Source organism: Aulonocara sp. 'chitande type north' Nkhata Bay, linkage group LG14 (genome assembly GCF_057382095.1).
Source record: "Aulonocara sp. 'chitande type north' Nkhata Bay isolate Kocher_YH1m ecotype deep benthic linkage group LG14, A_spYH_male_GT1.1, whole genome shotgun sequence".
NCBI classification, from domain to species: Eukaryota; Metazoa; Chordata; class Actinopteri; order Cichliformes; family Cichlidae; genus Aulonocara; species Aulonocara sp. 'chitande type north' Nkhata Bay.
Window position 1 is genome coordinate 41,913,440 of NC_141357.1, and position 23,101 is coordinate 41,936,540.

Consider the following 23,101-nt stretch of genomic DNA (forward strand, 5'->3'; position numbering starts at 1 on the left):
TTGACAAATAAAGTTGACTTTGACTTTGAGATATTTGAGGTTGTGCTGAAAATAATGGTGCCAAATAAGGCAAGAAAAACATATTTTAAAGGTGAAATATAGAGGTAAAATCAAAAATAGTCAAGAATGGCCAATTATACCCTGGACCACAGAGGGTTAAATTTGAAAACGGTTTTAAAAAAAAACATCCCCATTCTAAAATGTCATGTGACAATCTGATTCATGAAGAGTGATGATGTCACAAGGACATGTGATGATGTCACAAGGACATGTGAGGATGTCACAAGCACATGCCTTTGAGCCTTTGAAGTTTTTCTATAAATAGGGGTCAGGAGCAGCAAGTTTTAGTCAGTTTGTTCGCAGCCTTCAAACGTTCGACCAGAGCTATATTTGAAAGTATTTGTAAACCTCTTCAGAGTCACTGAAATTTTTTTTAAACGTTCTCACCAATTCACTGAGCAAACAAACACATTTCAGTCAAGATGACTTTCACCTCAAATCATCTTGAAATATGTAAAGGGACCCTTTTGGGAGGTCACTACAAGGTCGAGGGTTTCCTTGAAGAAGGGGGCTTTGGTATTGTAACCAAATGTTGCAATACAAAAACCAACAAAGTCGTTGCTATTAAAGTCAACAAGAGCGACCCTGAAATTCTGCAACAGGCGAAAATGGAAATTTACATACTGGAGAAGCTGCGAGGCTTGGATGCAGATAGATGCAACATTGTTAAATGGAATGACTTTTTCATCGACAGTGACCGCATCTGCTTAAATTTTGAACTCCTCGATGAAAGCCTGTGGCAGTACATGCGGTACCGGAGGAACCGGGTTCTCCCAGTAACAGAAATCAGGCCAGTGTTATTTCAGCTCGCAAATGCCCTGTCCCACCTGGGTTCTTTGGGAATAGTGCATGCTGACCTCAAACCTGGAAACATAATGGTTGTGGACCGCTATGAGTGTCCCATCAAAGTCAAACTTACAGACTTTGGTTTTGCATGTCCCGCATCTACAGTGATTCCTGGTGACTGTGTGGGGACGGTTGGTTATAAAGCACCTGAGGTTATGATTGGTAGTCTATTTAATGAAGCAATAGACATGTGGTCCCTGGGGCTGGTAGCTGTGGAGCTTGCTACTGGGTATCCTTTCTACCCTGGGAGAAATGATTATGATGTTTTGAAATTCATCATACAGACCCAGGGACAGCCACCAGATCATGTTTTAGACTCTGGCTTTTACACTGATAACTATTTCATAAAAGACAACTACAACGGACAACACTGGACATTTAAGACCGAAAGACAATTTCAAGATGAGACAGGTTGTCAGTCCAAGGACACTCGATGCATAAAACTTAAGTGCCTCGATGACCTTGAACAACTACTGAAGATAAGGGGGTGTTGGGAAAAAATCCAAAATGTATTTGTCAGCCTAATCAAAGAGATGTTAGCATTGGATCCAAACCAGCGCATAACACCCTCGGAGGTTCTCCACCACCCCTTTTTCAATCCTGGCCTCTCTAAGAGTTCTCCCTGCACTGACATGAGTAGCACAGGGGGACAAAACCTTGTGGTCTCTCAGCAGCCTTCTAGTTGCAAAAGAGAAGAATCACAGAAAATCAGCTGCAGTTCCCAAACCTCAGAAGAATTTTCTCAACAAGAATACGTCAACGCATCAGCCAACACATCCTCCTCTATAGATGATCTTGAAATATCTAAAGGGACCTTTTTGGGAGGTCACTACGAGGTCGAGGGTTTCCTTGGAGAAGGGGGCTTTGGTATTGTAACCAAATGTTGCAATACAAAAACCAACGAATTTGTTGCTATCAAAGTCAACAAAAATAACCCTGAAATTCTGCAACAGGCAAAAATGGAAATTCTCATCCTGGAGCAGCTGCGAGGCTTGGATGCAGATAGATGCAACATTGTTCAATGGAACGACTTTTTCATCGACGGTGACCGCATCTGCTTAAATTTTGAACTCCTTGACCAAAGCCTGTGGGACTACATAGAGGACCCGGAAAACCAGGGTCTCCCCATAAGCGAAATCAGGCCAATTTTACATCAACTCACAAATGCCCTGTCCCACCTGGGTTCTGTGGGAATAGTGCATGCTGACCTCAAACCTGGAAACATAATGGTTGTGGACTGCTATGAGTGTCCCATCAAAGTCAAACTTATAGACTTTGGCATTGCATGTCCCGCATCTACAGTGATTCCTGGTGACTGTGTGGGGACGGTTGGTTATAAAGCACCTGAGGTTATGATTGGTAGTCTATTTAATGAAGCAATAGACATGTGGTCCCTGGGGCTGGTAGCTGTGGAGCTTGCTACTGGGTATCCTTTCTACCCTGGGAGAAATGATTATGATGTTTTGAAATTCATCATACAGACCCAGGGACAGCCACCAGATCATGTTTTAGACTCTGGCTTTTACACTGATAACTATTTCATAAAAGACAACTACAACGGACAACGCTGGACATTTAAGACCGAAAGACAATTTCAAGATGAAACAGATTATCAGTCCAACGACACTCGATCCATAAAACTTAAGTGCCTCGATGACCTTGGACTAATGCTGAGTATAATGTGGGGCTGGGAAAAAATCCAAAATGTATTTGTCAGCCTAATCAAAGAGATGTTAGCATTGGATCCAAACCAGCGCATAACACCCTCGGAGGTTCTCCACCACCCCTTTTTCAATCCTGGCCTCTCTAAGAGTTCTCCCTGCACTGACATGAGTAGCACAGGGGGACAAAACCTTGTGGTCTCTCAGCAGCCTTCTAGTTGCAAAAGAGAAGAATCACAGAAAATCAGCTGCAGTTCCCAATACTCAGAAGAATTTTCTCAACAAGAATACGTCAACGCATCAGCCAACACATCCTCCTCTATAGATGATCTTGAAATATCTAAAGGGACCCTTTTGGGAGGTCACTACGAGGTCGAGGGTTTCCTTGGAGAAGGGGGCTTTGGTATTGTAACCAAATGTTGCAATACAAAAACCAACAAAGTTGTTGCTATTAAAGTCAACAAAAATAACCCTAAAATTCTCCAACAGGCAAAAATGGAAATTCTCATCCTGGAGCAGCTGCGAGGCTTGGATGCAGATAGATGCAACATTGTTCAATGGAACGACTTTTTCATCGACGGTGACCGCATCTGCTTAAATTTTGAACTCCTTGACCAAAGCCTGTGGGACTACATAGAGGACCCGGAAAACCAGGGTCTCCCCATAAGCGAAATCAGGCCAATTTTACATCAACTCACAAATGCCTTGTCCCACCTGGGTTCTTTGGGAATAGTGCATGCTGACCTCAAACCTGGAAACATAATGGTTGTGGACCGCTATGAGTGTCCCATCAAAGTCAAACTTATAGACTTTGGCATTGCATGTCCCGCATCTACAGTGATTCCTGGTGACTGTGTGGGGACGGTTGGTTATAAAGCACCTGAGGTTATGATTGGTAGTCTATTTAATGAAGCAATAGACATGTGGTCCCTGGGGCTGGTAGCTGTGGAGCTTGCTACTGGGTATCCTTTCTACCCTGGGAGAAATGATTATGATGTTTTGAAATTCATCATACAGACCCAGGGACAGCCACCAGATCATGTTTTAGACTCTGGCTTTTACACTGATAACTATTTCATAAAAGACAACTACAACGGACAACACTGGACATTTAAGACCGAAAGACAATTTCAAGATGAAACAGATTATCAGTCCAACGACACTCGATCCATAAAACTTAAGTGCCTCGATGACCTTGGACTAATGCTGAGTATAATGTGGGGCAAGGAAAAAATCCAAAATGTATTTGTCAGCCTAATCAAAGAGATGTTAGCATTGGATCCAAACCAGCGCATAACACCCTCGGAGGTTCTCCACCACCCCTTTTTCAGTCCTGGCCTCTCTAAGAGTTCTCCCTGACATGAGTAGCAAACGGGGACCAAACCTTGTGGTCTCTCAGCAGCCTTCAAAACAGAAAGATCATAGAGAATCAATCTCCAGCATTGCTTCAACCACGGACAAAAATGACAAAAACACAAACAGGGATTGTAAAAAGCCATTAACAGCAGATTACATTGCAAGAATTAATTAAGCTGCTCCAATAATGATCACTTTGGCTTTTTTGTCTTTTTTAATTTTCACTCCCCCCACCCCAACCAGTCGCGACAGATGGCTGTCCCTTTAAGAGCCTGGTTCTGTCGAAGGTTTCTTCCTTTTAGAAGGGAGTTTTTCCTTCCCACTGTCGCTCATTGCTTGCTCATAGGGAATCACTTGATTGTTGAGGTGGCCAAAACTCTAGGGGAACTAGCAATTCTTGTGAAAATTGAAAAGGGAAAAAAAGCCTAAAAACATAAAAACAACTGATGAATATGTTCTTGAACTAAGGCACAATTTTGCTTAAAATCCATTAAGTAATCTCTGTGTCAAGTTCTTACCAATATTCAAAGCGGAGCAGCGGACAACTTACCATTACATCAGTCCTTCAATCAGACATAATTTGATCCAAATTGGAAATAAACTGGATGTTTATTAAATAAACCAGCTTTAAGCATCATCTAATTGTTGTTTGTAACTCTTTTTAAATATAGTGCTAACCTTTAGCCTCCTAGTAGACATACATGTTTTATAAATGGGAAAATCCTCTTTTCTTTAGAAAAGTTAAGCTCTGACCTTGAAGTCAAGGTCCCTGAGATTTAAACCTTACAGAGATTTTTAGTAAATGCTACCATGGTATTAATTAAAAAATTCTACATTGTCTCGTTCTTGAGCTATTGCATTCACAAACTTGGGTGTCCACAGCGCCCCGCCATATACCAGACTCAAAAGATTATGAGGTAGGTGTTTTGTTTTTGTTTGTTTGTTTTTTAAGTTTTTTCATAAAGATTACAACATAAAAATAACACAATTGGGAATATTATTGTCATTTTTGAAAACACTATTTTGATGTTATCTAATGCAGTGCAAAAAATAAATAACTAAATTGATAACTGGCACTGAGTCTTCTGTGTGCACACATTCTGCATCAACACACAGGGAGACACTGAGACTTCAGAAATTTTTCACTGTGTTTGTCTATACAGCCACAACTTTCAGATTTTTCACAAACAAGCAGCATGGATTTTGTCCTCATCATTTCAGCTAGAAGTACTTTATAAGGGGGTCTTTCAAGTGAACATTGAACAGGTACAGGTGCTTGAAATCCTTGAAAATGCTCGTTCAGGAGTTAGGCCTTTTTCATACAATCCCCCCATTTTCAAAGGCTCAAATTGGATTGAACAAGCAAGTTTTTTTGTTAATAATTGACCGTTTGGAGTGTAGAACTCATAGATATCAAATGTTGTTTCCTCCCTTGCGAGGCCTTTACTGTATCTGCCTTCAGTTCTGGTTGCTTTGCACTGTGAAGCTATTTGAAAGTATTTGTCAAAGAACAATGAGCACTAGATATCCACTAGATGGTGTTATAGTAAAACACAAGCATAACCCTCACTTAGACAATTTTACCTGATACACAGTTTGTGACCATGTATTTACTCTTCTGGCACTTTGCCTTCACAATTTTGTATTAATTTCACTACCTTTTGGCATGATCACCTTTTAATTTGTTTCTCACATTTGTGACAAAGACACTGCACTGGAGGCAAACAAGACTGTGTAAATACATTCAGCAAGTTGGATTAGTTTCCAGTTTCTGCTGAATACAAGCAAAAACCAGTCACTTCAGAAAGATGTTCAGAATAAAATCTGTAAAACTGCCAAAGAGCAGCACGTGAAGGTAACCGACATGAAGATAACAACAGGGTAACAAATGCAAGTGAATATGAGCATCTTTTTATTTCGCAGCCTTCCGTAAAGACGCTGAAACACACACTGTAAAAAAAATCCGTAAAAATACAGTACTATCTACTGTATAAACGTGAAGGAATTTTCCGTATTAGTCATTTACAGGTATTTTTCTGTATTTCTCAACTACTGCAATGCATTCTTTCAGGCTTCATCTGGATTTTGGACTCTGAAGTTGGAGAAACTGTCTTCAAATTTCTGTGGTAAGTATTAAAACTCATGTTTCCTTTTATCAAAATAATATTTTTCAAAAGACTCTGCGTTTTTATTTAGAAAGAATTGTTAATTTATTTGTTAACTGGTTTCGGCTGTCTCCAGACAAGTCAGGAATATTTTGCTGACTCATTTTTAAAAAAATAATTGTTATTTAGGTTTAACATGACTTAAGCTTTATTTTAGTTAATGTTAAAATAATTTTTACTGTGATACCACCAGTTTTGCCCTTCAGTGGCTGAACCAGTTTTCATAAATATTATAGTTAGCTGTCTGTGTCTCTCTGGGTATTACACAGCTGTGACTGCTAACTAGCTAATTAGCGAAAGTCAGCGATGTGGATAACTGGGGAAAGTGAGAACTTATGGTCCTAGAAATTATTCTAGGACTCTCATAAGTACTGTATCAATACCCATGTTTTACAGTTGGCTCTACTGTACACTTTAAAGGGTTTCGGGCAAAGTTACACTAACCCTAGTTTAACCCTCAGACCTTCCTGGCTGACGCTAGCAAATGCTAATGTAGCATTAGCTTTTGCTGATGATACTTTAGCAGCACTCTGATTTGGGCTGCTAAAGTAAATACTTTTAGCTAGCTGACCAGCATAGATTATTTCGGTGGTTAACAGACTGTAGTGGTAATATTATTGAAAGTATAGTTTCACCTCACCACATGTCTATTTTGTAGCACATAGAAATGTTTAGTTAATATTTATAGACAGACACATTTTCCCTGTAACTGTGTTTTTACTCCAGCATTTGTTGAAAATGTAATTTATGAAATGTTGAGCAGCATTTCTAGTATGTGGAATACTTTTGTCACCCCACTGTGCAAATATGATTAAATACTAATAATTATTACTAAAAAAAATTCAATAATAAATCAATAATAACTATTTCTTGATTGAACTATAATGTAAGCGCAGTGCTGGTGTGCAGGGGCTTTATATGCCTTGTCTATATCAAGCTTTTAGCCAAATATAAGCAGAGATATTTGTATCTTTCTTAAAAATCCAGATCCTTACAGATTATTTGAGAAATGGTTCAACAGCTATCACTACTTGACTCTAAGTCCTGCAGTGGAAAAATATCCCTTATTTCACCTTTGATCACACACTTTGGTTTTCCAGTGCAGAGCAATGAAAGACTTCACCAAGTGAAAAAAAAGATGAAGATACAAGCTGGTAATGATCCAGAGCAGCTGGTCTCAGGAAATGAAGAAAAACCCTGACCACCTTCTCTACAAACACAAGGTGAGTTTAATGTTGTGGTTGATTTCGTTTTTCAAGGTACCGGTATGTATGTTACTTTAATTATAAACTGCTTTTGTTGCAACAGAATGGTGTTATGTGTATGCAACTACGTGAATTATAATCCTTTGTAGGGCTGTGTGATATGACCAAAATCTCACATCCCAATATAAGACATTTCTCTCCTGATAACGATATATATCACAAAATAGTGCATTTTCTGTAAATTCTGTGATTCTCGGGCAACTCGACTTATGTGAAGTGTTTTCAGTTGGGCGTCGTGTACCTGGAGTCGAGTGTTTTGACCGATGCATGAAACGATACATTTTTAGACATGAGTTTAAACGGCTGCCATTTTCTTTCTGAGTATTTATTTCACGGCGTGCTGCGAGGAAAAGCCTGTTCTAACGTTTGAGTCTAAGGATTATTTTGAGCATTTTCATTAATGAAGTGAATGTAATTCAGTAATCAAAGGTGTTTGGCTATAACTGACTACATGTGTATACTGTATCATAAGTGGACAGACATGGATGTAAACCACACCTTAACCATTTGGCTGAGGCAAAACTACCACAAGGCAGTGATTCTAACTAAAAGGTACTATGGATATTATTACATGTGAACATATAGTTAAATATGACATTTTTTGTTTGTCGGGTGTCCTGTTTGAAGAAAACACTTGGTAGCCACTTGAATGAATGTAAATAAACACATTTACATGAGGGCAACCTGATTTTAAGGAAATAAAAATGCTCAAATTTGAAAGCTTGTGAGTTATTTTGTTCATGTATCAGCTGTTTAGTAGTTTTATGACAAGATGGATGCTGTCATTATATTTTAGTATAGTTTTAGAGTTGAGGAGAATAAAAGAATATTTAACATTAATTGTACCAATGTTGTTGTGTACGAAGCACAAATTAATTTAAGTTTTAATTTATGAATTTTTGAGTACATGGTGTACTAGGTTGTAATTGCATAGAAATGTACGTTCAAGGATATAAAGAACTATATTTAATGAGTTACAGTGAAAAGAAGTGCTTGGAAATAGTAATATAAACAGAAATTTCAAATTTTCTATTTACGGAAAATATCAGTTAATGATACAGAAAATATACTGTGAATAAACGGAATCTTCCGTTTTATAGCTGAAGGAAATGTCCGTAAATAGTACAGAGAGTATACTGTAAATCTACAGAATTTTCCGTTTTATCGTTTACAGAAAAGTCCGTCAAACTTCCGTAAAAAAACAGAAAATGTACTGGCAGAAAATTACCAGGACATTTTCCGTTTTTCTACGGAATATTTTTTTACAGTGCAGTAAAAGCAATCTTTGGAGGCAACACCCTTTTTAGTACTTTGCTGTATTTGTTTGTGATTGTGTGACACTGAACCACAGTGCTATGTATATCCTCTGTAACACTCAGACGTTTCCAGATCAGTGTTTCCCCCTCAGCTGTTTCTCACTATAGAGTCTTTCCTCTGTAACAATGAGGCACTCAGAAAAATTATGGTTCTTAAATGGTTCTTCAGATGGCTTCATGGTTCTTTAAAGAACCATCATACGTCAAAGAACCTTTTTATTTTGTGGATGGTTCTTCAGCTATTACAAATGGTTCTTTAAAGAACAAAAGGTTCTTCATCCTTAGCAATCTAAGTTTGATGGTGTAAATGGCATAAATATTTATTCACTATAATGAGGCTGTGAATTATACTGTGTGTTTTCTTTGTGTGCATGTGTGTGCGAAGGGGGAGGGCAGGTTACCTGGCAATTACCCTTTAAGAGAAGATGGTAGGAAACTGAATATTCAAATAAAAGTTAGAAATATTTGCTTAAAAATATACTGGTGGCAGGGGTGGGGGGCCAAAGCCTAAAGACCCTAACCCCCCCCCCCCCCCCCCCCCACACACACACACACACACACACACCCCTAACCCCACAAACACATTATGAATATGGTGAGTTAACAAACAGTAGACACAATACACACATTCAAATACTGTACTTTAGTTTTAAATTTTAATAAAGCATTACCATTTTCTACTCCAAGGCATTACTTTTGAGATTATTATATATTTTTGAAAATACAGCATAATGATAATACTAATTATTGTAAACTTTACAAACCACCCAGCAGTATGTAAAGTCAAATTATAAGATACAAGTAAATAACAATTGCAGAACAGAATGTCAGTGTAATAAACACACACTTCGTTTTGACAAATCACAACTTAGGTAAATGATCTGAGTAGTTGTTCATCACTGAGCAATTTGTTAATATGTGTTTCGAGCCAAATAAATGACAGGGAGAGAGAGTGACGTCAGAACACGTCATACTATAACCTCCCGGGAGCGGACGGAGGGGGTCAGTCGTTGGGATGCGCATGCGCAGACAGAGTGTGCGAGCGGCAGGCCTTGACCTTTCGGGAAAAAAAACTCACGGACGGTGACAGCGAGGCGGATAACAGTCTTCAGTACCTGCTGGACTTTGAAGCTGTGGATTCTGGGACTGTTAGAAAAGGTAAAACATTTCCATTAAAACCTTATTACTGTTTTGTTTTTGTTACTCGTCATTGTAGCTTGCTGTTAATGTTGTGCTAACAGTAGCGATTAGCTAGATACGTTAGCCGTTGAGGTCAGCGCAATTTAGTATCCGGTATACAGAAACTGTTTTCCTAACAAAACCACTGTTATAATTAAGTGAAGCTGCTCCCAGCTAATTTGAACCTTTGGCTTCTAAAATATGTGGTTCAGTTGCGTGCTGCGTACATAACCTAATGTCAGCTAGACCGAAATTAAAATTTAATATATTGTTAAAGTCACTAAAATGGCGCCTGAAGCCTGTTATGACGTGAGCTCTGTGTCTGCTCTAGAAACTCTGAAAGTCTGTAGATCTGAGCCGTACATTAAATACTCACATGAACCTGTACTTTGAATTCTGTATGAGCTGTATAAAATACAGCTATGCATAAGTGTTTTGAATGAATAATTAGATTAGATAACTCTTTATTGTCTAATAGAATTATATAGAAATGAATAGAACGTGGTTCTTTAGACTGATGCCATAGAAGAACCTTTTTTGGTGCCACAAAGAACCTTTCAAACAATGGTTTCAAACATGAGAAGGTGTGTCTTTGACTGTTCCTGCATAACTTAGTTTCGGACTAGTTGACAAGTTATGCTCCGGTCATTTGATGTTTCCAAGATAGATGTTCTTTTGTAATATAGTTAAATTTTTTTGTATATTTCATTTATCCACCATCATACATCATACATACAAGCTAAGAAGAGGTCGTTATACTAACAAGAGGTATCAACGCTGGGCCAAAGTTCAGCACATGGTTAAAGTTTGTAATCCAGCCAGGGTGTAAATATCACTCAGCAGCCAGAGCTGAAGCAGGTAGCATCAACACATAAATCTACTCTACCTGGCTTAAATCACAAGAGCACCTCTGACCAAAAAGCTGTAGATTTTTCTTGTTTGCACAAATTAATCCAGATTCACATTAACTGTGTTCACAGCTCCAACAAAATGAGGAAGAGGAGGGGCAGAAACACAATTAGATTGAATTACAATTGGATGGAAGGCGAGGACAAGAAGAAGGAAGCTTAGGATGAGGAGGAAGAGAAGCAGCAGGAGCATCTTTAGGGATCCCTATGATGTCATTGAGGTTTGTTTCATTAATATGGTCCTCTCACAAAGACCGATGACTTGTTTTAGTTCACGTACTTCCTGTATTAAATAGTGATGTGCAAAATGTTGTGAAAAACCATGGAGCAGGTACGTATAGTGCATCTGCAGGTAAATGAAAATCAAATCTCTAAGACAGACTGAAATCTGTATATTTATCACCCTTATGATAAAACCCATGTCAGCCATTGGTTTATGGACTTTGTATTTTGAAGCCTCAACATTTGCTTTATTGCTGTTGCTATGTTGGGACCATATTAGGATGAGGGATCAGAATCTGGAGTCATGCACACTATTATTTCATTTAGTGTGTATCCATAAGATTCGTACAGCAGATCCAAGTTGTGCCTTGAAAACAGGAAAGTCGTCTGCATAGAGGAGAACTGTAATAGCAGGCTTGTACAAAGTGAGGCTTTGTGCACTCGTTTTACTTCTGTCACCCTGTTTTGATGCAGATTTCACTTGAAATCAGGCAAGAACTGGACTTATTTTTTACAATGTGTTCTTGTGAATTGATTGTGTATCGCATATGTTTGATTGATTTGACTTTCTGCAAGACAACAGTCGTCCACTGGCCAAAACAGTTTTCCAAATACCTCCACGTGATCTAGCCTGGATTTAGAAAAGAATAGCAAAAAAAATCTGCACCTCCTGCTTCAGATGCAATTTGTGTTTGTGTGTTCAGAGGCAGCGGCGAGAGGGGAGACCTCGGGTCATCCAGCTGGAGAGCCTGACCAGGAGGAGTCGAACCTTAACTCAGCTCTTCCAGGGCACCCTGCAGACTCTGCTGCTGGCATCGGCGAGGGATGACGTGAACGCCAAACTGGAGTCCATCACAGGTCAACTGCAGGTATGCGAGTCAGACCTTCTGAGGAGGGTTTCACTTTTCTCTCTTCTTTATAATTGACTCTTTTCTCTCTCTTTCAGCTCCTTGTCTCAGAGTGGGAGGGATTTGAAGCACAAAGGGAGGAACTTGTCGTTTGGTTGGCTGATATGGATGTCCGCCTGAGTGAGGTTGACCAGCTGACAGGAAACACCAGTGAAAAACTGAAACAACTGCAGGTGTGGGCTTGTTTTGATATGACATATATTTGATATGAAACATACGTCAGAGACATTGTCCTAAACTGGACTAACAAAGGGCCATGAGTACAACATGAAAAGTACATTACAGAGCGTAAGGCTGAAGTTCATTGATCATTTTAATCATAAACTTGTTGTTGAAATGTTTTTACTGAACATGCAAACATCTGCTGATGAAAATGTGTTGATTTATTGGTCTGTTATGAAGCTATTGCTATTTCTAACGTGTTTTATCACTTTCTGATGTTTTATTAATTAAACAATACATGTATTATTTGTTGTGTTATCTGTAGATATATATATATATATATATATATATATATATATATATATATATATATATATATATATATATATATATATATATATATATACTTTGTTGTTACACTTTCTCTTACCGTACACTACTAAATCTCCATTTGCCTATTTGCACTACTCTGCCTGGTTTACACTCAATGTCACTTACCCATTATATTGTATATTGTATAGCTTTCTTGTTATATGTAAAATTGTATTTATTTAAATTTTTACTTTTTAATTATTTTACTTGCATTTTTAATCACTTTTATATTTAAATATATTTAAATGTTCATTTGCTATTTATCTAGGGATTGAGAGTAACGCAATTTCTATTCTCTGTATGTCCTGTACATGTGGCAGAATCGACAAATAAAGTTGACTTTGACTTTGAGATATATATATATATATATATATATATATATATATAAATATAAATATATATATATATATATATATATATATATATATATATATATATATATATATATATATAGTATAGCCAATATATTTAATTATTACTGTTTAAAACACTAATATGTGACATGTATTAGTAGTGATGTTGTGCTGAGGGTTAAAATGCCTTTTTGTGTTTTGGTAACTACAAAATGACAATAAACCATTAATATATGTCTATGCTGTGCTCGTATTTATTTTACCCTGCTCAAATTCAATTTATGATGCATTTTATTTTGAAAGATTTAAAATGGTTTTTTAAAGAACCACTCAAAAAAGGTTCTTTAAAATGGTTCTTTTAAAGAACCATTTGAAGAACCTTTTTAAAAATGGTTCTTTGAAAAACCATTAAAGGTGCCCCAAAGAACCATTTCTTGATGGTTCTTTGGGGCACCTTTAATGGTTCTTCAATGAACCACTGAAAGAAATGGTTCTTCAAAGAACCATTGTTTGAAAGGTTCTTTGTGGCACCAAAAAAGGTTCTTCTATGGCATCAGTCTAAAGAACCACTTTTGGTTCCAGTTGGCACCTTTATTTTTCTGAGTGTGGAAAGGATGTGCAAGCTATGGGACAAAGTTGCTGAGACTAGGTTAAAAAGAGGTGAGGATCAGTGAGCAGGAGTGTGGCTTTGTGCTGAAAAGAGCACAACAGATTGTTTGGAGAGAAGGTGAAGGAAAGTCAGCTGAAGCAAGACAGTTTGTGGAGTTTGTGTTGGACTGTATGTTATGCTGGGAGCCTGGGGATTAGTGCACTTTGATTCCAAGTTAATACTAACTAGTGTTTCTCACTGGTTTTTGGGTGGTGGAGTAAAAGGGATTGGTTGGTGGCTGTTTCTAATGTTAGCCTTTTCTTGGTTTTCTTACAGGCAGGGTAAAGACATGGTGATGAATGAGTGTGTGGGCCGTCTGCTGAGGACCAAGAGCTCAGGACAGTCAGACGGGGGTGTCGCAGCAGGAGTCACCGTGCTCGACAACCCTCTGCTGTCCTGAGATGTCAGACTCCTGCCTGCACATACAAACCACACTGAAGTCAAAGTTCCACCTGCACCTCCACCTGTTCTTGCAACAGCATGAAAACTGACAGAGGTGAGACAGAAGAAAAGTTCTTGTCTATTTTTTTTTTTTTTTTTACTAAGTTAAGGAATTAAGTTAAGAAGAGTGATTAAATAAATAGTTTCTTGCATTTTTGATTTAATGATTGTGTTTAGGATTATTTCAGAAACATGTTTAGAGGATCTTTGTAAGCCTGTATTTACTTTAAAAGAAGGGAAGCACTTCTTCATCCTACAGAAAAGGTGACACATTACAGATGAGTTCATAAAAAGTGTCTCTGTCACTCTTTCAAGGCTCTGTCACTTTTTCTTTTGTACTGGAACAGCATGTTAAAGTAGGCCTAGGCTGACATCTTGTGGCAGTGTGTTGTTACTACAACATATGAAATTGTGTTTCTATTGGAAATATAATTCAGCGCCACTGAGCCGCTCTCTCAGTTACAAACTGAACCTGTTTTGTAGACGTATAAATCACTAAGTACAGTGAAGCTTTTGGTTTTGTAAAAGTGTTTCTTATTCTAAATGCATGTTGATTTTTATCAGGGTGAAGAGCAGTTAGCAGTGCATTCATGGACATCTTTAAACTATTAATTGAAGAATCTTTGGTGATGATGGCATGAACTAGAAGCGTGAGCTCCAGGTGAGACTGCACAGAACAACAAGTGTCCTTAAACTGCATCAACTGATGACGTCTTACAATTTTATTCCACTGTGTGTTTTTATCATTGAATGTTTCTGTCTTTGTGTACATGTAATGCAGACACTAAAGCTGTGCCAGAACTTCATGCTGAAGAGAAGGATTCTTTTAAAATGCATGGGGGAGCAAGCGAGTCAGATACCAAGGGCACAAAGATGAAGCAGGTCTGATCGGAAACCGTTTATTTCCAGGCCAGGGAGCACAAATAAAAACACCCTTAAAAGGTTCCCTCCTGCTCAACCGCGTCACTCCCTACGGAGAGAAGATCTACATGACCTTATCTGCGTATCTGGAGGTCAGCCGCTGCTCCGCCGTGTTGTACCTGTTTGTACGTGTTTTTAAGTCTCTTGATGTCATCGTGTCTAACACACACCCTTTATCTCCTCTCTGCAGCTGGACCATTGCATCCAGCCTGCCATTATCACCAAAGACATCTGCATGGTCTTTTACTCCCGAGACGCCAAGATTTCCCCACCCCGTTCTCTCAAGAACCTCTTTGGGACTGGATACTCCAAAACTCCTGACTGGTAAATCTGGGCTGCTGCACTGTGGCCATCTCTGTTTCACAATCAAAGATATCTGCCCTGTTACAAAGTTTCCTTGTTCAAAACTTCTGCTTCAATATAGCAACCGAGTGACTGGGATCTACGAGCTGAGCTTGTGTAAGATGTCTGACACTGGAAGCCCAGGTGAGCGGCCATGAAACATGTTTAAAGAACGGCAGCTGTTTTATCATAATTCTGTGGAGAGCTTCATCCTAATGAGGGCTCATGTCCTGAGCAGGGATGCAGAGGAGGAGGAGGAAGGTCCTGGACACATCAGTGGCTTATGTGCGTGGAGAGGAGAACCTGGCCGGCTGGAGGCCCAGAGGAGATAGCCTCATCCTAGAGCACCAGTGGGAGCTGGAGAAGATGGAGCAGCTGCAGGAGGTGGGGCCTTAAAAGATTCATAAAGAAATAAATCTGTTTAATATCGTAGAGGGAAAAATGACTTTTCAACTCAAAGACCAAAGTGCTATTCTAAAAAGTTTTTTCTTAGAGTACAGACTTTACATGACTAACCTCCCCTCTTCTCCCCACCTCACATTCGCCCCCATCTTTCGTCCAGGTGGAAAAGACCCGTCACCTTCTGGGAGAGGCGGCTCCCGTGGGAACAGCTCCCACCACCAAGTCCCTGAGTGAGTCTCTGTCCCCCAGCGTGAGCTCCGGCACTCTGTCCACGTCCACCTCCGTCTCCTCGCAGATCTCCAGCACCACCTTTGAAAGCGTGAGAAGGAGCTGGCCACCAAGGTGAGAAAAACGTGGGCTTAGTGGGCGTTCTTGTTGCTGCCTTCTTCCTTCTCTGCTCGGAGCTGATCAGTCTTGTTCCTGTTGTGTTGTAGTGCCTGCGCCTTCTGACACACACCTTCAATACTGAATACAAGCAGCTGGTGAACAGCATCAGTGACTGCAAGGTGAGAAATAATACAAAGAAATAAAAAAATAGCCTTTCTGTGTCACATCAGGGAGTTCCTATATTGACGTCTACCTCATCCTGCTGTTGTTTCACTTCAGCTTTCTCTCATCTCACCGATCGGACGTGATCCATCCGTGACGAGCTTCAGCAGTGCCACCCTCACCCCTTCCTCTACCTGCCCCTCTCTGTCGGACTCGCGCTGTGGCTCCATGGGCCAGAAGTAAACATATTTTTAGGAACATTGACCTCGATCTGCAAACGGTTATTGACAGGTTATCTATTTGATTCTAACTTGGTGTGATTTGTGTTAAAGGACCCCTGAGAACAGCTCACGTGCCTCCAGTCCCTCCTGCTCAGACTGTGAAAACTTCCCGATGGTTCCCACTCTGGAGACCTCCTACCTTGCGCGGGCTGCAAGAGAACGAGTTCCTGAACTTGGTGCCTGATATTGAAGAAATGCGACCAGGGTGAGTAATGCCATATTAACCCAAATACTGTCACTATGACATGTGTCTCACAGACCAAATGTAAGTCGACACTCATGTTCTCTAGTTCAAGCAGAAATGATGTGGATCGATTCAAATTCCTGAGCCTGGATGATTTCAGCTGGAAACAAACCAACTCTGCTTCTTCCTCAGATAATTCAATTCAATTCAATTCAATTTTATTTATATAGCGCCAAATCACAACAAAAGTCACCTCAAGGCGCTTCATAGATACAGAGAAAAACCCAACAATCATATGACCCCCTATGAGCAAGCACTTTGGCGACAGTGGGAAGGAAAAACTCCCTTTTAACAGGAAGAAACCTCCAGCAGAACCAGGCTCAGGGAGGGGCGGGGCCATCTGCTGCGACCGGTTGGGGTGAGAGAAGGAAGACAGGATAAAAGACCTGCTGTGGAAGAGAGACAGAGGTTAATAACAGATATGATTCAATGCAGAGAGGTCTATTAACTCATACTGAGTGAGAAAGGAGACTGGAAAGGAAAAACTCAATGCATCATGGGAATCCCCGGCAGGCTACATCTATTGCAGCATAACTAAGGGAGGATTCAGGGTCACCTGGTCCAGCCCTAAATATATACTTTACCAAAGAGGAAAGTTTTAAGCCTAATCTTGAAATCTTGTCTTCTGAATCCAAACTGGAAGCTGGTTCCACAGAAGAGGGGCCTGAAAACTGAATGTGTTCACTGACCGGTGTTGCCAGCTTTGGTGGCTCGTCTCCCGCTCGAAGAGGACCAAAAAGAGAACAATACAGTGTTCAGCTGCCTGGCTGTGCTCTACACACACAGCCCTGCTCTGGTACAGTAAAAACCACATTTACATTTGTTTACATTTCCAATGTAGAGGATGAGTTTAGATCACTGTGGTCCAAGCTTGTCGTCAGTTATAGAAACTGGATGTTGCACAGGAAAGTGTTTCCTTACATTTATTTTGTGTTGACAGAAGTCTTTGATTCATATTGATTATTAAAGCGGGCTTTAACCTGTGGAGAAACACGTGTGCTCTTGCTCCTTCAAACGGTTTTCTTCAGAGATTTCTCACTGTTTGTACACATGCTGAGTGGCTAGTTTTGAAAACACTTACTTTACCTTTACTACTCTGCTCAGAAATGCAACCTGTGACCTTACACAGCCCAAAAACTTATCCTAAAACATAAATTAACAAGGACAGAAGCTTTTTACAAATGCTTCAACAGTGTAATTCTAACAAGGTATGCAATACATCTAATGTCAGTTCAGAGGTATGAAGTGATGACACTTTGACATCACTGAATAAAAGCAGTCTTGTCATAATAAGCTTTGCTGTGGACAGTTGGCGCGTTCATGTTAAACTTTTTCTTACAAATAAAAAAGGTAATCAGATGTTAAGTTTGTTCAGTTTTAGTTGTTCTCATTGTGTTGCTCCTCAGATCTCCCGTTGTCCCTGAGCCTGACTAAAGCCCGGCAGCTTGTTTTCAGGGCATGGCAATGCAGATATGAGCTAAATGTGACACAGCAAAGAAAAATCAGAATCAAGAAACCCTGAGCTGACTTTCATGGCTGCAGACGTGACATTAAGAGCCTCACAGATCAAAAAAGTATGGGATTTAAACTGCTTCTAGACCTGCACACGTCTGTTTCCAGGGCAGGATATCCATTCCAGTGCAGCAGAAGGAGCGGTCAGTGTGGACCTCGGTGCTGTACAGGACCTCCTGGAGCTGCTTGTCTCCTGGCATCTGGGCTTTCACTCGTATCTGAAGGACAAAATAGGAAAATCAAGTTGCTCTCACTGTCACCTGATTTCCACAGACTGCCATCTGACCACATCCCTGCAGTTGGATCCCACCGCCGTACCTCTAGGATGGGTCTTCTTGTTGTCAACCCAAACCACCCTCTCCTTCAGCTCTGTGCTGAATATATACACATGATTGCTTCTTAAAAAACAAACAAAAACAAAAAAACGTCCCCACACGGAGTGAGACTCAGTCTTGGATGCCCAGATCAGCCAGTGTGGTGTCCAAGAAAGGGAAGGGTTGGTTTGCCAAGTTGGGCTGTACCTCGATGGGCAGTGTCACCAACATGGGGATATCCTGCTCCAGTCTGACGCGCAACATCTTGTTGTGGGACCCCGGGAGCTTCCTGTCTGCCGATCCGCCTCTCCGTCGGCCTGCTCCACAGTCGCCGCCTCCTCCAGAGAGCGTTTTGTGTCGTCTGCTGCCAGCTTGACTTGCTGATCTTTATCTCAGGAGGCAGTGGGTTTTTACCCTCTCCCCCTTTGATCCTGTGCGTTATCGTTTAAAACTCGCTATCTGCATCTTTTGGCTCCAGCACGTCTTTATTGTTAGAGTTGTTGCTTGCTGTGTTCTTCTGCAGGGTGCTGATGATTCATTGTTCTGCTTCTTCTGATGGTAAACGCCTCTGGAAAGCCTGAATATGTGAGCGCGTCTGATTCATACAGAGTTCTGCTCTGCCCCCCCGGACTGATATATGCAGCCAGTGTGAATGTGTGTTATGTATCACTCACATGTTAGGTTCATTAGACTGACACAAGGGTGATGCACGGATGTTGGTGTTTTTAGGGCCAAGTGTGAAAGTGGAAGAAAGACAAATTCTTTTGAAATGTTAAAAGAATGTTGGAAATTTGATCAGAATACAGTAAAAATGAAAGAAACAGATATTTTTCTCAGATCATTGTGTTAAATTGTCATAATCGCCGTGTTCTCTTTAAGACTATCAGCTCTACTCTAAACAACCCTGAAAGCCTCTGCTGACACATGTCATCAGTTCCTTTCTTTCTTTGTAAACAAGGTCGAGTCTGTCAGGTCAGCAATAGAACTTCCTACAGATGACCCATCAGTGTTTATTCCATGACTGTAAACATGTTTCCATTTGTCACTTCAGTCTTTACTCTGAAATACAGGAAATGACATCATGGCTCAAAATCTTTGTCGTTCAAACAATTCTTTATTTAACATTTTTTTAACTTTATTTAACAAAATACATTCAATAAAAACTTGAACAACAGAAAACTGATTTTTAATCCAACCACTGAAAAAAAAGGTAACGACTGAACACAAACAGAAGAACAATTTATAAAGATTAAAATGGAACTACAGGAAGTTTGATTCACAGCCTCATTTGAACTTTAACTTAAACTTAAGGAGAGCCGACCTGAACTCTGTGGAGCCTGATCTCCAGGGTTTTAAGTTGGACTCTGAAACCAGAGGATGTTTCTCTCTCTTCAGATTCACTCTGATCCTGTGATGGGAACGATTTCAGCCCTGCGTGATCGCGCTGATGTTTGCACAGAGCAGATGATGAAGTGAATGTTTTGGCACAGTGGTAACAGTGAAACAGTTTAGTAGTAACGTGGGATCGTTTGTGTGCAGAGTATGAACTGAGATTACTGAAGCTCTTGTCACACTGCTCACAGCTGTAGTTTCCTTCCATGTGTGTACGTTCATGCTCGTTACGACTACCTGACTGTGAGAAGCTTTTGTCACAGTGTCTGCACTTGTATGGTTTCGCTCCTGTGTGGACTCGTTTGTGTGTTTTAAGGTGACCTGCAGTGGTGAAGGATGACCCACACTGATCACAGAGGTGCTTCTTGACCCCACTGTGAAAGAGTTCATGTTGTTTTAACTCAGCTGATGTGGGGAAGCTTCTCCCACATTCTTTGCAGTATTTCAGTTTGTCTCCAGTGTGTTTACGTTGATGTATTTTTAGGCTGGCTTGCTGACTGAAAGTTTTTCCACAGATGTCACAACGAAAGTCTTTCCCACCACCACAGCGATGACAGGGTTGAGAAGTGGATCCATCTGTGTCGCTCTGCTTCTAAACAAAGACACAAAGACCGTGTAAGTCAGTCCTTCAACACTTTTATCCTGAAAGTCGCCTGAAATAAAGAGCATCTCTGCAGACGTCCAGTTACATTTTACTGTTTCAATTAACACACTCAGTTTACTGGGCTACAATAACTACAATACTACCACCATAATACTACAGCAATACTTATTTAATATTACAGTAACATCTGACTTACACTTAAATGAAATGAAAACCTGAATAATGGCTCAGAGCTACTCTTCGGTGCAGTAGAAGTGCTAACATGCTAACACAATTTAATGAGCAGACTTGTTCCAAACAGTCAGACTGAACTTACAAGAATAAAATAAAAATACAAACCTCACAGTAACTGCACTTGTAGAGTCTCTTTCTGGTGTGGATCTGTTGGTGTTGTCTCAGGTACTGTGGAGTTTTAAAAGTCTTCTCACACAGGTCACATTGATAAGGTCTCTCCTCAGTGTGGGTAAACATGTGGTGTTGTAACTGTGCGTCTGTTGTAAAGTATTTACCACACTGATCACACCAGTACACATCTTCTCCAGAGTGAATGCGTAGGTGTATATTTCGGCTCCATAGCTGGCTGAAAGTTTTTCCACAGATGTCACAGCTGTATGCCTTAACTCCAGAGTGGGTAACTAGATGTCTCTGCAAGTGGCTACTTCGAGTAAAAGCTCTGCCACACTGATCACAGCTGTAAGCTTTAACTCCACTGTGGACGACTTGGTGTGTTTTTAGGGCATTCTTCCAGGAAAACGACCTTCCACACAAGTCACAGCTGAACGGTCTCTCTCCAGTGTGGATGAGCTGATGTTGTTTTAGTTTAGACTTCCAGGTAAAATCCTTCCCACACTCGTCACAGGTGTTTTTTTTCTCTCTCTTGCTTCTGTGAGGTTTGTCGGCCTCCTGAGAGCGCTGACTTCTCGGTCCACGTTGGTCCTGCAGTGACAGAGATACAGAGGCAGTGAGTGAAATGCAGTCATTAAACAAACTGAAGCTTCAAACTCCCTCCATTAACACTAGTTTTAAACCTGAAGGTGGAGTGTGGCACCAAACACCACCAGAACCTGAACGACTGCAGGTGCTGATAAGTTGCGGTCGCGGTATTTCAACATCTAGTTAGCAATACAGAAGACGAGCGAGAATAAATGGAGTAATATTTTTTATGTGGCAGGTAATTTCAAATGCAGCGATTCTATCAGCCCAACAAACATCAGTAAACACACAAACTGTTTGTGTGCAGTTTGTCTCACAATGTGATTTAAAGACTGCAGTAAAATCCTCTGCAGGTTAGTGCAGGATAAGCAGGCAAGTTTACTGTAATGTGATGGATTTAAGTAAAGAACAGTGTGTGACTGGTGCACAGTGACTGTGGTGCTCATGTCAGAGTTAGATTACATCAAGTGTAGCAGAGATTAACTTAAACTTAAGCTCATGATGCTGACATTCATTCACTGAGCTCCACCCACATACCAACAGTATAGTGTATAATATAAAGACAGTGTACTGTCAGTGTAGAGAAAGGAAATCAGCCAGGACAACTCGTGAAACATCTGCTGACATCTGGATGAATTCACAGAGAGCAGCAGGTCAGCTGATCACAGCCTGCACATTAAAAAAAATCTACTGGAGCTCTCAATAGAAATGATTGTGAGCTGTGACCCTTTTCCCCACACTGAGCCACTACAGCTGATGTTAGGGTTGAATCCTGCTGAATCCCACTTTAACATCTTCCTGCTCATTTTGATGTTTAGAGGCAACGTCACCGTCTAAGATGTAGGCATTGTATACATTGTATACATTATTTCTACATTACATTATTATTGCACAAGGTTCATTTAGTTTAGCATAAAATATACATATCAGTACTTCAGCTTTTAATGGAGTATTTCTTAACACTAGTATCTGTCACCTTCTGTTTTGAGCTCATTGTTTTCTCTGCAGTGGCTGAACTGAGTCCAAGTAGCTGAAATTTCCTCTGCTGCTCCGTCAGACTCTTCTCCTCCTCCTGATCAGCTGGGACACAAAACAGAACTTTGTTAAGCTCCACACTGCACTGAAGAGTCAAAGTGTCTCATATGTTCATCTGAGAACACACAGAACACATTTTAGCTTCCCTGGGTGGACAACTTGTTTGAAACAAACACAAAAGGTTTGAGCACCGATACCAAATTCAGCAGTATGGCACACCAGTACCAGGAGAGCAATTCCTCTTTAAAATATGCCCTGGCCAAGAAAAAACCCGACAATATACGTGTGCCGTGAGAAATGATAGATAGATAGATAGATAGATAGATAGATAGATAGATAGATAGATAGATAGATAAAATTTATTTCAAACATGCAAATATAATTGAAATAACAACAGAAAAAAATAAAAATAACAAAACTTAAAAATCATCAAGTTTTCATGTAAATATCTATGTCTACAGAATGTGTGTGCTCGAAAAGGAGTAGGATGAAGTTTTCTTGTTCCTACCCCCTTATTTCAAATTTCATTGCTTACAAATCCATATCCAGGATTCAACATTATTTGATCATATATTTAACTATGTACAAGTCTAACACATTGAACATACACAAATAAAACCATTTTCAGCACGTAAACCAGAACAACAACAAACTACATTTTTTACATAAACTAATCACTCTGTTTATAACAGCCGCTTAATCTCTGAGTTTATTTTCTATCTATGTGACAAAAACCTTAATGAAGACTTAAGGTTGGGTTACTCAGGCC

General features: G+C 40.0%; 4 protein-coding genes across 5 annotated transcripts; 3 read left to right on the forward strand and 1 right to left on the reverse strand.

The window, feature by feature from the left end:
* Positions 1–266: 266 nt before the first annotated feature.
* Positions 267–4,560, forward strand: LOC147315362 (uncharacterized). Its single transcript, XM_086262649.1, has one exon. The coding sequence runs from the start codon at positions 483–485 to the stop codon at positions 3,924–3,926; it is 3,444 nt and encodes a 1,147-aa protein (XP_086118775.1). The 5' UTR covers positions 267–482; the 3' UTR covers positions 3,927–4,560.
* A 5,032-nt stretch (positions 4,561–9,592) lies between these two features.
* On the forward strand, positions 9,593–14,206 carry LOC147315363 (nesprin-1-like). Of its 2 annotated transcripts, XM_086262659.1 has the most exons (5): positions 9,593–9,827; positions 10,829–10,977; positions 11,683–11,847; positions 11,925–12,059; positions 13,699–14,206. In XM_086262659.1, exons 2-5 carry the CDS (start codon positions 10,921–10,923, stop codon positions 13,705–13,707), a joined length of 366 nt encoding a protein of 121 aa, XP_086118785.1. In that variant the 5' UTR covers positions 9,593–9,827; positions 10,829–10,920; the 3' UTR covers positions 13,708–14,206. The 2 variants fall into 2 exon arrangements, with proteins under 2 accessions (XP_086118785.1, XP_086118784.1); XM_086262658.1 differs by lacking the exon at positions 13,699–14,206 and having other exon boundaries at positions 11,925–12,344.
* Positions 14,207–14,664: 458 nt separating this feature from the next.
* LOC147315364 (kinesin-like protein KIF1B) lies at positions 14,665–15,874 on the forward strand. The gene is made up of 5 exons (XM_086262657.1): positions 14,665–14,876; positions 14,975–15,108; positions 15,209–15,270; positions 15,365–15,510; positions 15,689–15,874. Exons 1-5 carry the CDS (start codon positions 14,853–14,855, stop codon positions 15,872–15,874), a joined length of 552 nt encoding a protein of 183 aa, XP_086118783.1. The 5' UTR covers positions 14,665–14,852.
* Positions 15,875–19,488: 3,614 nt separating this feature from the next.
* On the reverse strand, positions 19,489–22,999 carry LOC147315365 (uncharacterized). The gene is made up of 3 exons (XM_086262650.1): positions 22,274–22,999; positions 20,704–21,300; positions 19,489–20,352 (listed from the first exon to the last, which is right to left on the reverse strand). Exons 1-3 carry the CDS (start codon positions 22,289–22,291, stop codon positions 19,675–19,677), a joined length of 1,293 nt encoding a protein of 430 aa, XP_086118776.1. The 5' UTR covers positions 22,292–22,999; the 3' UTR covers positions 19,489–19,674.
* Positions 23,000–23,101: the final 102 nt, after the last annotated feature.

Coding starts and splice junctions, on each gene's coding strand:
- LOC147315362 (XM_086262649.1), top strand. CDS start 483: ATGACTTTCACCTCAAATCATCTTGAAATATGTAAAGGGACCCTTTTG.
- LOC147315363 (XM_086262658.1), top strand. CDS start 10,921: ATGAGGAGGAAGAGAAGCAGCAGGAGCATCTTTAGGGATCCCTATGAT. Junction 10,978..11,682: donor ATCCCTATGATGTCATTGAG/GTTTGTTTCATT, acceptor TTGTGTGTTCAG/AGGCAGCGGCGAGAGGGGAG. Junction 11,848..11,924: donor CCATCACAGGTCAACTGCAG/GTATGCGAGTCA, acceptor TCTCTCTTTCAG/CTCCTTGTCTCAGAGTGGGA.
- LOC147315364 (XM_086262657.1), top strand. CDS start 14,853: ATGACCTTATCTGCGTATCTGGAG. Junction 14,877..14,974: donor CCTTATCTGCGTATCTGGAG/GTCAGCCGCTGC, acceptor TCCTCTCTGCAG/CTGGACCATTGCATCCAGCC. Junction 15,109..15,208: donor TACTCCAAAACTCCTGACTG/GTAAATCTGGGC, acceptor GCTTCAATATAG/CAACCGAGTGACTGGGATCT.
- LOC147315365 (XM_086262650.1), bottom strand. Junction 20,353..20,703: donor ACAAGTGCAGTTACTGTGAG/GTTTGTATTTTT, acceptor GTCTTTGTTTAG/AAGCAGAGCGACACAGATGG.